The sequence below is a fragment of the Xyrauchen texanus genome, chromosome 37, assembly GCF_025860055.1.
Source record: "Xyrauchen texanus isolate HMW12.3.18 chromosome 37, RBS_HiC_50CHRs, whole genome shotgun sequence".
NCBI classification, from domain to species: Eukaryota; Metazoa; Chordata; class Actinopteri; order Cypriniformes; family Catostomidae; genus Xyrauchen; species Xyrauchen texanus.
Genome location: NC_068312.1, coordinates 27,262,955 through 27,279,042, shown reverse-complemented (window position 1 = coordinate 27,279,042; position 16,088 = coordinate 27,262,955). Strand labels below are relative to the sequence as shown.

The 16,088-nt window shown below is 38.3% G+C and overlaps 1 protein-coding gene across 1 annotated transcript in view; it reads left to right on the top strand.

Moving 5' to 3' along the window:
• The window catches only part of LOC127631300 (F-BAR domain only protein 1-like), a 67,465-nt gene that overhangs the window by 32,926 nt on the left and 18,451 nt on the right, over positions 1–16,088 (top strand). Inside the window, 10 exon segments of the mRNA XM_052109387.1 lie at positions 3,078–3,169; positions 4,899–4,973; positions 5,773–5,914; positions 7,738–7,890; positions 8,775–8,879; positions 13,564–13,662; positions 13,838–13,934; positions 14,319–14,436; positions 14,533–14,557; positions 15,007–15,067. Of these exon segments, the coding sequence (XP_051965347.1) occupies positions 3,078–3,169; positions 4,899–4,973; positions 5,773–5,914; positions 7,738–7,890; positions 8,775–8,879; positions 13,564–13,662; positions 13,838–13,934; positions 14,319–14,436; positions 14,533–14,557; positions 15,007–15,067 (967 nt within the window).

The window sequence follows — 16,088 nt, the reverse complement described above, 5'->3', positions numbered from 1 at the left end:
GACTTAATCACGCATTGTCAGTAATTACCCAAATGTGGCATTAACACAGGTGTTTTATTCAATGCTGGAGAAACAGTTTGAGAACACACACACACACTATATGCTCACACACATGCACATATAAAAAGATAACATGGCATTTCTTGTCATTGTCGTCAACAGTACTTTTACATTTTTTTTGGTAACTACAATAAGGTTCTATTTGAGTTAAAGCATCAGATATCATCTTAGTTAATGTTAAGAAATTTTTTTTTAGTTCATTGTGCATTAACTAATGTTAACAAATACAACAGTAACACTTTACAAAAAGGTTCCATTAGTTAACATGAACTACAAATGAACAATACTTTTACAGCATTTATTAATATAGTTAATTTTAATTAAACCATATAATACATTTGTTAACATTGGTTAATGCACTACATGAACTTATAAAGATCAATTGTATTTTTATTAACTAAAATGGACAAAGAACAATAAATGCTGTAAAAAAAAAAAAAATTATTATTATTATTTTTCTTCCCTAATAGTATATAGGCTACAAAAACTGTAAGTCGTAGAGACACCAAAATTGTCATGATTGTCCCAAACCCCCCCACTACACAGGCGCCTACCCACATAACCATCTGACACTAGGTGGTGCTGTAATAAGCACTTTATGTTTTTTTCTCAAATCTTCGCAACCGTAAGGGCTAGAATCAAAATAATTTTCCCTCTCATTCCTTGAATTAAGGCCCTACAAAATGTATATCTCCTATTTCGTTTCCGCTTCCAAAAATGTTCCGCCATTTAGAATTTTCTGTAAAACGTACTTTTTCCAACTCCTCCTAGGCAGACAGTACGATTCGCATGAACATTTGTATACATCATCTACAGACCCTTCTGACAAAAATGTATCAAAGAATTGATACATCAAATCGTTCTGATAAAATTCCTTTGTTTGAATTCACTTTGATTAATTCATCAATATCTACTCAAGACAAAGTCCAAACGTTATTAAACCTGGTACACATAGTCAACAGGACATTTTGAGGATGCACGTACATTTTCATACAATTCTGCCCATAGAGGCACTACAACAAAACATTATGTTAAAACTCTGCAGCCGTTTGATCAACAAAGTGAAAATTAAATATGCACCTTCTTTGGTTCGCCAGCAGCCAATCAAACTTCAGCATCTAATAACTTAAATTGTGAATGACCGATGGTCATGAAACTTATGATACACAAGAAGGGCCTCTACATGAAGCTGTACACGGTGGTGCTATAATAAGCTATTTCATGTTTTTGCTTATAACTCCGGAACCATATAGGCTAGAATTATTTTTCTTAGCTTCTCCAAATCCTTCAGTGCCCCAAGATCATATGGTCACATGGATTTAAAAATTTTGCATGAAAACTTTTCAACCACTTTGATTTCTTTTGAAAAACCTACTTTTTCGAACTGGTCCTAGGTTGTTTCCTCGATTCGCACTAAATTTAGCATCCATTATCTACAGACCCTCCTGACAAAAAATGTATCAAAATAATTTGTATTTGTTTAGTCGTTCGGAAGATATAAGCAAATTTGTTTTAGGGTGTGGCCTGTTATTATTGTATGTTTTTACCCTGTCCCGTTTCTATCCTTGAACAGGAGGAATTTTGTTAATCCTTTTCTTACCTGTGAAGTTCTCTCTCTTTCTCCGATTCAAATTCATTCAAGCTTTATTGGCATGATGGTCGTACAATATTGCCAAAGCTATAACCGTTAAAATATATAGAATAATAATAATAAAAAAATAGTATAGTATAAACTTAATATGTGAAAAGAATGCAAGGAAAAGATGAAACTATATAGATCATACACATGCACATTTGATAATGGAACCGTGTTATTAACTGTTTAGTTTTGTCCAGTGGCTGTGGTCTCTCTTTCTCTCACTCACTCTCTCTCTCTCTCTCTCTCTCTCTCTCTCACTCTCTCTCTCTCTCGCTCTGTCTCTCTCTCTACTTTGTTGACATTTTTCTGTTTGCTAAAACAAAGGGTCTATTTTTATACTTCTAACATCCGATGGCTGGGTGTGCCGTTGCTTTGTTCCAAAGGTTATCGACTGAGGATCTCCCCGCTGGGTCTTGGCCTTTGAGGGAAATCTTTGAGAAATGTTGTTCACCTCATGCATGTGACATTGTAGTCTTCCACACACATTTGTCCTATTGTTTTTTTTTTAGGGGGTTTGGTTCACTGCACAACGTTTCACCATGTAAAATGCCGAGACCTTTTCAGGGATAAGTGAAGGAAGGGATCTTATGAGCAGAAATTGTGTGTGTTTGAACCTGGGCTGATGCTTAGTCCACTCCAAGAAAGCTCCTCACCATGTCCACTTAAGGTCCAAAACGAACTTTTGGTTCATTTTGGTAAATTTAGAAAATATATTTTTTTACCTGAATGTGCATTTTCCACCATTGTCTTAAAGATATATTGTATCTATATTTGTCCCAGACAGTGGAATTATTTAACAGATTAATTTTATGACAAACGGTGCTTGCCATTCTGTCACTCAGTCTTTTGTTCCTCTCATTTTTGTGTGTGTGTGTGTCATTATATTGCAATACCTTTATTGAAATTTTTTTTTTTTGAAATGCTAAAGCCAGTTTTTACTTGCATTTGGTGCTTGGTGAGTGTTAATTTCATATATATATATATATATATATATATTTTTTTATTTTTTTTTAATTTTTTTCTGTCCACTATTTTTATGAAATACAAGCACAGATTCTTTCTTGTTTGCTTTTGGTTTGATCTTCTTTCTGTTAATTACTTATTTTTTGAACAGAATATGTATAGTGTTTCCCTGGATTTATAATGATCTCTTAAGTGTTCTGAAAAAGTTCTTTCAGTATTCATTTAGAAATGTTAACTTTCTGAATAGACACCTATTTTGCATCTGTTGTAGCACACAGCCCACAATAGGCAGTCCACCACATTCCACTAAGTTACTTGTACTATTTTGATATTAACGCTTACTATTTGTTTCCATGTATCGTTTATTTTAACACACATTGTGTACCTTATGTTAGTTTTTTTTGTTTGTTCCCAGGGAGAGAAAAATGCTGGTTTCGATGTTCTCTACCACAACATGAAGCATGGACAAATCGCCACCAAAGAGCTGGCTGAGTTTGTGCGTGAGAGGTGAGGTGCTGTTTTTAGCAGGAGTCTTCATGAAGGAAGGCAGGGTGTGTGTGACTGGTGCTAACAGGAATCCATCCAGCCTATCCCAGCTAACATTGGGCGAAAGGCGGGGGACACCCTGGACAGGTCGCCAGTCCATCACAGGGCCTGCTAACAGGAATATTACATTGAATTTGGTTACTGCATTTCACTGTTGTATTTTTTTAAATATGTTAAGATATGCCACGTTGCACTGTATTTCATTACATTGCTAATGTTAAGTTATGCTGTTACAATACACTACGCTGTTATGCCACTTTGTGATACGCTAAGTTGTGTTGTTTCTGTTACGTTGTGTTACATAATGTTGTGTTGCGTTACGGTTCATGACACTATGCTGCATTACATTTTGTTGTTACTGCAGTGTTGTCTTATTTCATCTTATGGTATAATAATCCACTGCAGAATGTTATTCACTCCACACCACTTTGCTGTCTCTGAGCATATAACACTAGAGTGTCAAAACACAATAACCTGAGAGAAGTGCAGAAAACAAAGTGCTGACTCACTACACACTCGCGTAGAAAACGCAAGGCAGCTCAGCAGAGTCTAAAATTGCTATTGCTGGATTTGACCAAATCTGATTGATTCCTTTACATGTAGTAGATCAAACAGATGAAGGAATCTTGGATTTTGTCACACCCTTCTACTGACAGCATATGTGGAAAGTGTGAGCATTCCATTTTGCTCTGTTGAAGACACTTGAGTTTAGGCTAATTTCTAATTGGAATAATTAACATGAAAACGCAATAAAGACACCCTCTCATTCTGCAAAGAGATAGAAAGACCATTTACAGCTTAGAAATTTTTCTTATTCTGTTGTATCCATTATAATGGAGCTTGATGCAGTACCCATCCGTCATGCTCTGTATGATTGAAAGGCTATTTTGTATCCACTCAGGATATCAGGCCTCAAAGTGGCTCTGTTTCTTGAAGAAGTGCTGTGAAATTGCAGGTTCACTTTCCATTGTTGCTTTCCCAACAGAAAACAAAATATTACTTATCAAATAAGATGCTTTCTGAAAGATAAGGGCAACAATACAGCCCAGCCAACTGGGATGGTAGCGAGCATGTCCTTTTTCCCCATGTGCAGACTTCGAAGTTAAGACAAACGAGCTTGTCTTATCGGAGAGGTTGATCACACAATGGCTGATTATGAAATGTTGGGTGTGCTCCGCAATGGCAGCAGCCATTTGGAGAGCTGTTGTGTGTTTTCTAAGTTTTCTTGTCTGAAGACATTTTGTCCTGATGACTTTTTTTTTTTTTACTGTCTATGATTTCTGTTTTCTATGATGTGCAGTTACTGAGGGGCAGGCTGACACAGAATCAGAATTTGAAAACCTATCATTAACAAAATTCCACACATCTCCAGCCTCGTTTGTTTGATTTTAATACCTATTTTTGCAAATTTTATAATGCCTTCAGCTACCAATAGGTGTGTAGTACTCTCTGGTCCTTTTAGCACATTTTACCACATTTACCAAAGATTTCCCCCAAAAAACAGTGAAAAAGTCAATAAATTCTATCTGGAACTTAATTAATATCAGTGTTTCCATTCATTTCCTCCATGTAAGGTTCTCAGAATGCAATTCTAACTGTACATGTGCCTCAGTAATATATGGAAACATTTACATAATGTTTGTACTTAATCACTAAACCAGTCATCTGTGTGTTTGTGTTTGCAATTAAGGGCGGCCATTGAGGAAACCTACTCTAAATCCATGAGTAAACTGGCCAAGGTGGCTAGCAATGGAAGCCCTCTTGGGTAAGTAATATTGTTATTGTAAGATCAGAGTTGTTGACAGTCCCATTTGGTGTAATATTGGACTTTAAAGGGATAGTTCACCTAAAAGTGAAAATTCTCTCATCAATTACGCACCCTTGTTCCATCCCAGATGTGTGTGACTTTCTTCAGCATAACACAAGAATATCTCAGCTCTGTAGGTCCATACAATGCAAGTGAATGGTGATCAGACCTTTATAGGTCACATAAAGGAAACATAGAAGTTATCAATAAGACTCCAGTGTTTAAATCCATATCTTCAGAAGCTATATAATAGGTGTGAGTGAGAAGATCAAAATTTCTGTCCTTTTTTTTACTTTAAATCTACACTTTCACTTTCACATCTGAAAGTTAAAGTGGAGATTTATAGTATAAAAATAGTGTGTGGCTGTGTGTAACTGGTTGAAAAGTTGTTGCTATGGTTAGCGCTTTCCTCTGCTGACATCACCTCACTTCCTGTCTGCACCTGAAGGGAAATGTGCAAATTGTCACAATAACAATCGTGAAATGCTTTAACACTGTGAAAAGGAAGAGTGCAAAGTTAGTTTGCATTGGCTACTACCCCGTAGCTCAAATTTGTAAAACATTTTAATGAGTACATGCACACTGCTAATAGAAAGTCACTTCCAATTAAAGACTGACTTTGTTATTTTTTTTTCCTGCCCATTCCATGGCAGTGGTTGATACCATGAGCCAGTATCTAATACAGCTGTGCTGTAATAAATTAGAGTGGCTTACGCACTTCATACTTCAGCATCTAACCACCTGCTCTTGTCCCTAGCACGTTTGCCCCCATGTGGGATGTGTTCCGTGTGTCCTCTGACAAACTGGCCCTCTGCCACCAGGAGCTCATGAGAAAGATGAATGACCTAATCCGTGACATCAACAAGTACAGCGAGGAGCAGGTTAAAATTCACCGCAAGGTAATTAAAGGTCTTCCGGAAGGATCAGGGGTGGTTTTGTGTAGTGCCTGCCTGTACACACAATCTCTGTGTATGTCTTTGATTGCCAGGAGCTAAATAACTGGCTATTGTTAAGAACAAGCATATTGGGCTCTAAAAATGTATTTGATCACATATTGTATGTACACTACGGTATATTTGACATCTGAATAGAATACAAGTCTGAGATCACTAGTGAAAAATGTATCTTGTATTTTTTTTTTTTTCTTCATTACAAGTTATATTTGAACAATTTAAGTTAAAAGATGAAAAGTTAACATGCATTTGATAATTTAGTACTTACCGTAATTTCCGGACTATTGAGCGCACCTGAATATAAGCCGCACCCACTGATTTTTAAATAAAATATTATTTTGAACATAAATAAGCCACACCTGTCTATAAGCCGCAGGTGCCTACCGGTACATTGAAACAAATGAACTTTACTCAGGCTTTAACGAAACACGGCTTGTAACAAAAATAAATAGGCTTTAACGAAACACGGTGTGGCAGCGGGCGTGGTCAAGCGCCGTCCGGGAGAGAAAAGCGGTAAGGGCGCTTACACCTGAGCTAAATTATGTCTAACACCGGTGTCTAATTTCAGTAAGCATGGGGAGAGTGGCATAAAAAGGCAGCAGCCACAGAGCTGAGAAAGTGACACACGTCAGTCTAGTGTTGGCGCATAGAAGAATTGAGAAACTTTATAAAATTGATTGTAAACATTGCTGTGGCCATTAAAAGCCTTACCTGGAACGTCAAGTGCTCTGCTGAAAACTGTCACACTGGTGCCCGTGTGAAGGACACGTGAAGCAGGGCACTTGAAATTAGACACCGGTGTTAGACATAATTTAGCGCAGGTATAAGCGCCCTTACAGCTTTTCTCTCCCGGACGGGCGCTTGACCACGCCCCCGCTGCCACACACAGCTTGTAATAAAACATTTGCAGTAAACAGTAGCCTACCAATAAAGTCATTGGTCACTATCTTCCTCGTCCTGTGCACTGAAACCACTGAAGTCATCTCCTTCGGTGTCGGAGTTAAATAGCCTCAGATTTATTTGTCTTTTTGCACTGAGTCAATTCCTCACGCTGCTGTTTCCAACGTCTTATCATCGACTCATTAAGACCAAGCTCCCGTGCAGCAGCCAGATCAATCGCCTTCAACTTGAAAGCTGCATCATATGCATTTCTCCATGTCTTTGCCATGGTGAGGGTGACAAAATTACTACCGTAATCAGAATGATGGGAAGTTTGAGCGCTCTATTTAATCTAAACAGTAAACAAAAAAGTTGTTTTGACCTTAACCCGTTCGGCAATTTCATTGGTCTAATGAAAGCTTCACGCGCCAAAAAACTGAGCACGTCACAGAATGTTTTTTTAAATTTTTTTTATAAAATTTGAAAGCGGGAAAAATCCATATATTAGCCGCGTCATTGTATAAGCCGCGAGGTTCAAAGCGTGGGAAAAAAGTTACAGGCTTATAGTCCGGAAATTACGGTAGTATTTGATTCGATTTGAGAATGTTTCAAAGAGCATCTTTTGTGCCTCAATAAAAGCAAGAAAAACCTGTACAAATTACAGTACCTGATCAATGATCACAGGTTTGCTTAGATTTGATTAGTGACCTAGAAATATTAAACATTTCTTATATATTTTACATGATAACATTTTCAAAAACAAATCTAAATCCTAAACACTTGGTTATTTCAATGTTTACATAAGATTTAGAATAGCAGATTTTCAATGTGGTCTCCGATTTTTGACCCCACTTTATATTTGACATGTTGCAATGTTTTGCCTTATATAGACAAAAGAGGAGGTGATCGGAACTCTGGAGGCTGTCCAATCTCTTCAGGTGCAGAATGCCCACCTGCAGAAGTCCAGAGAATGCTACCACAGCAAGTGTGTAGAGCTGGAGAGACTACGCAAAGAGGGAGCGCCTCAGAAAGAGCTGGAAAAGGTGTGTGTGTGTGTGTGTGTGTGTGTGTGTGTGTGTGTGTGGTGTGTGTGTGTGTGAGATGCAGAAAAATTACAGCGACAAGCAATTTTTTGGTCCACACTGAAAGCAAAACTGCTATGCAACAAAATCACAACCAATCAGAACAGTGTGTGGATAAGTTCTTTCTCTTGCGCACAGGTGAAAAGTGTAAAACTAAGAATACATACTTTGTACTTTCATGACTTTCTGAAAGTATACTTTTATGGTGTTCATTGTGAATTTAAGGGATTTGTCACATTATATCTGTTTCTCAACTTCCACAATCAATCTGTTCTCGTTCATGTTTCATATACTGTACATATGGAGCGGGATTTTAGTGCCAGTGAGTTTTAAGTATGGGCGGGGCTAATCGACACAACATTGCGTAAGTAATAAAGCGACCAACAAAATATCACAAGTGTTGTGTTCGTTGCTATCTTGAGTTAGGACAGAAACTCAAATTAACTTAAAACATATACATTTTTATGCTTTTCACCACTGTCACTGACACAGACACTGACTGTCCAAGTGCAGTCCAGCTATTCTCGACACGCAGACAGTCCAAATCTGTGTGTCGTTGATGAATGTGCCTGCCATTGACCGTATGAAGAGTGTCCCAAAGCAGACATATTGCACATTCGTCAAACGCATCCATCCGTGCTCAGGGTCAAAACAGTATTGAAACCCTTGACCATGCATGAGATCTAACGGCAAGCGGGAATACAAAGTATACCCGAGCCTTTAATCAAGTCGTGCTTAGAGAGGACAAGGTGTGCGAAGACTAAATTAAGCTGGTAGCTTTCTTGCATCATCCTGACATTTTGCAACCTTGAATATTTATTTTTGACTTTCTGTCTTTTTTTTAGGCTGAACTGAAATCTAAGAAGGTGGCTGAGTCTTTTGCAGCATCTATAGAGAAGTTTAACCGTGCTGGAGGAGACTTTGAACAGAAGATGAGTGAATCGGCACAGGTTAGCAATCTGAAAGATCAACTGAAGCATTAGGTCACTGATCTTTTTCCAGCCTTTTAGAGACAATTTCACAGAATGTGTGTTTCAACAAGACTAAAATAAGATAAAGCAAAGTAAAGTTTCCATGGCTAAAAGGACCATTAAAGGAATCTGATTGACAAAATGATTATATGCCTGTGATCTATTTTTTGCCTGGTGACAACTAGCAAACCTGCACGAATAAATAATTTGAGACAGAAGAAGGATGGATCTGTAAAATGTATGATCTGATGTCACTCTGAGAGCAGCTGAATCTTTGTATCCATCAATTAGGTTTTCAGCCCTAATCTTTAATTAAAACATTTTGTTTCATTAGCTCAGGTAATTTAGTCCTATTGTCAATAAATTAAAAAAAGTAAAACAACCTGTTCTAGTTACTAGAAATAAAATAATAATAATAAAAAAGATCTAATGCAATGTTTAGTGATAATATATGTATTATGTGAGATACATAAATCATTTAAATGGGTCAATCATTTTGACCTGGTAACACAAGTAGTGATAGCCAGAGATGAACATAGCACAAGGGTTAAAGTAAACATTCTACGCTTTTGTGGCATCTCTCAGACCATTAAAACAAATTGGCTGTTTTTGCTACAGTACTTTATAGCCGAAGTGTGTAACTTTATCTTTGTTAAAATACTTTCTCATCTCAGTTTAATATGCTGAGACAACTGTAAGTGAGCCATTTGTAGGTACATTTTCTCGAAAACTGTAAATACAGTGTTTTTGTGGCGCTGCAAAAATTCCTCTGTTTGCTTTGAGCAGCCCGTCCCTATCAACACAAGAACATTGACTCAACCAATGGCGTGAGTTGGTGATGAGACTATCTGTTTGTTCGATCAACAGAAGATTCATCTGCAAAAAAAAATTTTATTAGTTTTTATAGTTAATTATATAAAATGTATAGTTATTTTTTATATATGGTCTGATGCATGGTATATTTAACTATTTTATTTTTAAATATATATATATTCACACACACAAACTGGCAGCCAAAAGTTTCCAGCAGCCATTATCCTTGAGTAATCATGCTAAATTGCTAATTTGGTACTAGAAAATCACTTGCTTTATAACAAACGCAGTCGAAAGCTGTTTGGTTTGTTACATTGTTTTTGAGTTGCCACAGTATGCAATAGACTGGCATGTCTTAAGGTATAATTTAGGTAAGAAATGGCAAAAAAGAAACTGCTTTCTCTAGAAACTCATCAGTCAATCATTGTTGGCTACACGATGCTTCAAATTGCCAAAAAACATAAGATTTCAGACAAAAGTGTACACTACAGTCTTCAAAGACAAAGGACAACTGGCTCTAACAAGGACAGAAAGAGTTGTGGAAGGCCAGATGTACAACTAAACAAGAGGATAAGTATATCAGAGTCTCTAGTTTGAGAAATAGACATCTCACATGTCCTCAGCTGACAGCTTCATTGAATTCTACCCACTCAACACCAGTTTCATGTACAGTAAAGAGAAGACTCAGGGGTGCAGGCCTTATGGGAAGAATTGCAAAGAAAAAGTCATTTAAAACAGAAAAAGAAAATGTTAGTGTGGGCAAAGAAACAGACATTGGACAACAGATAATTGGAAAAGAGTTTTATGGATCTTAAATCCATTGAGTTTTTGTGGGATCAGCTAGACTATAAGGTGATTGAGAAGTGCCGGACAAGACAGCCACATCTAGAGCTACAGGAAGTGTGGGGAGTCACCTGAGTATCTGGACAAACTGACAGCTAGAATCTGCAAAGCTGTCATTGCTGCACATGGAGGATTGTTTTGATGAGAACACTTTGAAGTTTTTTCCAAATTGTAATATTAATTTTTCATGTTATTAATGTCCTGACTATATATTGTGATCAGTTGAATGCCACTTTTGTGAATAAAAGTACCAATTTCTTTCCATAAAAGCAAAATCTGTACATTATTCCAAACTTTTGGCCGTGCGTGTGTGTGCTTGTGTGTGTGTGTGCGTGTGCTTGTGTGTGGGTGCGTGTGGGTGGGTGGGTGTACGTGTGTGTGTGTGTGTGTGTGTGTGTGGATGGGTGTACGTGTGTGTATATATACAGCCGTGGCCAAAAGTATTGGCAGTGACATAAATTTTGTGTTTTGCAAAGTTTGCCGCTTCAGTATTTGTAGATAATTTTTTCACATGTTTCTATGGTATACTGGAAAACAATGCATTTCATGAGTTTTAAAGGCTTTTATTGGCAAAAACACTCAATATATGCAAAGAGTCAGTCTTTACAGTGTTGGCCCTTGTTCTTCATAACCTCTGCAATTCGCTCTAGAATGCTGGATATCAGCTTCTGGGCCAAATCCTGACTGATGGCGATTCATTCTTGCCTTATTAGTGCTTGGAGTTGATCACAATTTGTGGGCTTCTGTTTGTCCACTTGCCGAACTACAGGTTCTCATGGGATTAAGATCCGGGGAGTTGCCTGGCCACGGATCCAAAATTTCAATGTAATGATCTCCGAACAACTTCATTATTACTCTTGCCTTGTGACATGGTGCTCCATCATGCTGGAAAATGCACGGAACATCACCAGTTGTTCTTGCAGGACATTTTGATACCATTCTTTATTCATGGCAGGGTTTTTGGGCAGAATTGTGAGAGAGCCCACTCCCTTGGATGAAAAGCAACCCCACACATGGATGGTCTCAGGATGCTTCACTGTTGGCACGACAGAGGACTCATGGTTGAGCTGGTAATTTTGTGCCAGGGCCAAAAAACTGTGAAATTTGGGGTTTTGTGTTAAAGTTCATTTTTTTGGCCAATGATGCTTTTTGCAATTATTTAAAATGCATCTGATCACTCTGCCCAATAATCTAGAAACATTGTGAAACAACACCACAACGGCTGAATCAGAAAACTTTGCGAAACACAACATTTATGTCACTCCCATACTTTTGGCCAAGGCTGTGTATGTATATGTGTGTATATATATATATATACAGTGGGTACGGAAAGTATTCAGACCCCCTTCAATTTTTCACTCTTTGTTATATTGCAGCCATTTGCTAAAATCATTTAAGTTCATTTTTTTCCTCATTATTGTACACACAGCACCCCATATTGACAGAAAAACACAGAATTGTTGAAATTTTTTCACATTTATTAAAAAAGAAAAACTGAAATATCACATGGTCCTAAGTATTCAGACCCTTTGTTCAGTATTTAGTAGAAGCACCCTTTTGATCTAATACAGCCATGAGTCTTTTTGGGAAAGATGCAACAAGTTTTTCACATCTGGATTTTGGTATCCTCTGCTATTCCTCCTTGCAGATCCTCTCCAGTTCTGTCAGGTTGGATGGTAAACGTTGGTGGACAGCCATTTTCAGGTCTCTCCAGAGATGCTCAATTTGGTTTAAGTCAGGGCTCTGGCTGGGCCATTCAAGAACAGTCACGGAGTTGTTGTGAAGCCACTCCTTCGTTATTTTAGCGGTGTGCTTAGGGTCATTGTCTTGTTGGAAGGTGAACCTTTGGCCCAGTCTGAGGTCCAGAGCACTCTGGAGAAGGTTTTCGTCCAGGATATCCCTGTACTTGGCCGCATTCATCTTTCCCTCGATTGCAACCAGTCGTCCTGTCCCTGCAGCTGAAAAACACCCCCACAGCATGATGCTGCCACCACCATGCTTCACTGTTGAGACTGTATTGGACAGGTGATGAGCAGTGCCTGGTTTTTTCCACACATACCGCTTAGAATTAAGGCCAAAAAGTTCTATCTTGGTCTCATCAGACCAGAGAATCTTTTTTATCACCATCTTGGAGTCCTTCAGGTGTTCTTTCATGTGTCTTGCACTGAGGAGAGGCTTCCGTCGGCCACTCTGCCATAAAGCCCCGACTGGTGGATGGCTGCAGTGATGGTTGACTTACTACAACTTTCTCCCATCTCCCGACTGCATCTCTGGAGCTCAGCCACAGTGATCTTTGGGTTCTTCTTTACCTCTCTCACCAAGGCTCTTCTCCCCCGATAGCTCAGTTTGGCCAGACGGCCAGCTCTAGGAAGGCTTCTGGTCGTCCCAAACGTCTTCCATTTAAGGATTATGGAGGCCACTGTGCTCTTATGAACCTTAAGGGCAGCAGAAATATTTTTTGTAACCTTGGCCAGATCTGTCTCTGAGCTCTTCAGGCAGTTCCTTTGACCTCATGATTCTCATTTACTCTGACATGCACTGTGAGCTGTAAGGTCTTATATAGACAGGTGTGTGGCTTTCCTAATCAAGTCCAATCAGTATAATCAAACACAGCTGGACTCAATTGAAGGTGTAGAACCATTTCAAGGATGATCAGAAGAAATGGACAGCACCTGAGTTAAATATATGAGTGTCACAGCAAAGGGTCTGAATACTTAGGACCATGTGATATTTCAGTTTTTCTTTTTTAATAAATGTGCAAAAATGTCAACAATTCTGTGTTTTTCTGTCAATATGGGGTGCTGTGTGTACAATAATGAGGAAAAAAATGAACTTAAATGATTTTAGCAAATGGCTGCAATATAACAAAGAGTGAAAAATTTAAGGGGGTCTGAATACTTTCCGTACCCACTGTATATATGCACCCTTTAAACCAGCATAGCAATATTTATTCTGAATTTAAGTCTTTTGAGTTTGCTTAATCAGTAGCTTGTCTTTGCTTTTGCAGAAATTTCAGGATATTGAGGAGGCTCATTTACGACAGATGAAACTACTGATCAAAGGATATTCCCACTCCATTGAAGACACGCACGTACAGGTTGGGCAGGTACGACACCACAGACTCAAACCGATCACTTTCAAAATGTCAATTTCCACGAATGTTTGCATTGTATAATGATTATGAAAGTTGTGTGTGTCCAGCCAAACTACCCCTGTTGTTCACGTCAATTTGGTCTTGTTTAGCTCTGCATGAGAAAATCTAGTTTCTGTTCCACCTGTAGGTCCATGAGGAATTCAAGCAGAATGTGGAGAATATTGGAACTGAGAACCTCATTCAGAAGTTTACAGAGCAGAAGGGAACGGGGAAGGACAGACCAGGTAAGCCACAGACAGATAAAACACTGTCAGTCCGTATAAACTCCATGTCCCAGTTTTCTAGATGTGGATAAAGCCTAGTCCTATAATGGATTTTCAGTTGATGGTCCCATATGCTCCAAGACCAGGCTGAATTCTGTCTGCAAACTTTCAGTAGGAGACATTAAAAGTGTCTAATAATACTTGCACCACATTTGATTGATGACTTTTGTATTTCCTTTCTTGCACCTAAGATAAATTCTAACGCACTAATGTTTTATAGTAATGTTTTAGAAATCATTCTTCAGTAAAATACAAGACTTTATAACTTGCCAGATATTTGCAGTGAAACTTTGGTACTCAACTCCTGGCTTATCCTAAAACTGCTGTGTTTGTGTGTGGGGAAAGGTCAAGTCGGGTTCGAGGAGTATTTGTCCTCACTGGTACCTGAGAACAGTAAAAAGAGTCGTGCGAAAGCCTTCAGGATCCCTGGATTGGGAAAGAGAGACAAGGAGCCTAACTCGACGTGAGTCACACAAAAATACATTATGAAAGACAATACATTTTAGTGTTCTAGATTTTTAAATATGAGCTTTCATACCTGTTCTGTTTTGTCCTCCAGGGATTCAGCTAACGCAGATGCTCTTGTGAGTTCTGAAACCACACACACACTATTTCTGTATTGATTGTACACACAGAACAGTTGAATGTATGTGTGTGTAATATACACACACACACACACACACATATATACATATAAATATATATATATATTTTAATTATTTTATAATATTAATACAACTTTGTCCCTAGAGTATAACTATGTAAAGCCTCACACAGATCCCAACAAACTTTTTTAATGCAGTCTCAAATATGTTTGGAAAACTAAAAACTCCATTGCAGCAGACAGCTGTATATGTGTGGGTCTGGTTACTTAATTAAGCTACAGTAAATTTAAGCCTGTTGTCACTCAGGATGTTTAATGAGTGTCTGATAGCCCACTGGCTCTCAGAGATCTTTTGTAAACACACGTGTGTTAGAGGAGACAACAGGTGTTCAGTGTCTTTAAATGTTGTGTCTGTTTGTGTCTGTTAAGAACTCACCCCTCGATGTGGATGACGAGGGCTTTGTGGTACGTGCTGACGTCAACCAGAATGATATCCTTCAGAATAAACCATCAGGAGTAGATGCAGTCTACAGAGTGTTTGTATGCGCTACAGTATATGTGTGTGGGAACATATGCGCTATAGCTTTTGGCAACATTTCTTTTTCCACTCTTAAACAGAGAGAGGAGAGAGTGGGATTTATATTTCTACTGTTTTTACACAAAGCTATTAATAACAACTACAATGAACCCTAACTCAAACACTATTGCTAATGCTAATGAAAATAATAATAAAAAAATTAAAAATAATTTGCTTTATTAGGTTTTCAGTACTTTTGGGGTACTCAACATGCATGAAAACTCTTGAAAGTTTGCACACACATCATAGCTGTCGACCATTAGGGCTGGGCAAATTTGCAGGGGGGCTCTGTAGTGCCACCCAGAAGATGGGCAAAAGGAAGTGTCTCATATCTTCTGCATGCATTGTGTAATTTACATTAAAATTGAGCTGTATGTTTGGCCTTGTGGGCTGATCGCATTGATGTGGCTATTGTGGATCACGGTCGTAGCGCCACCAACCGGTGGAAGGAAGTGTGGAACTTTTAACAGACTTTGAAATATCCCTCTTGTGTTTACCTGAATTGCTTCGAATTTTTTTAGAATAGTGTCAAGACAGTGCAGATTTAAAATTCCGAAGGGATTCTTGATATCTTAAATAGTGTTGCCATTGCAACACATTAAATGTCATTATAACTTTTTATGTATATTCACATGTTTTTGAGGTACTTGCACATGGATGCGGCTGGGGAGCTCTGTAGCACTACCTTTTTACAAAAGTGGTGGGGTCATTGCTACTAGGGCTAGACAATTAATCGAAAAGTAATCGAAACCGAAATTCAGAACCTCTAACCAACGTAATTTTCCCATGTCGGTTATTTCGTTTTTTTAATCCGGTTACTAATTTCCTCTTAAAAAACATACTACCGCGCGTGGTCACGTGACTCTGCCCCGTCCAGTCAGCAGCATGAAAGCAACATGGAGGCAAACTCAAACACAGAGTCAATTGAGCAACA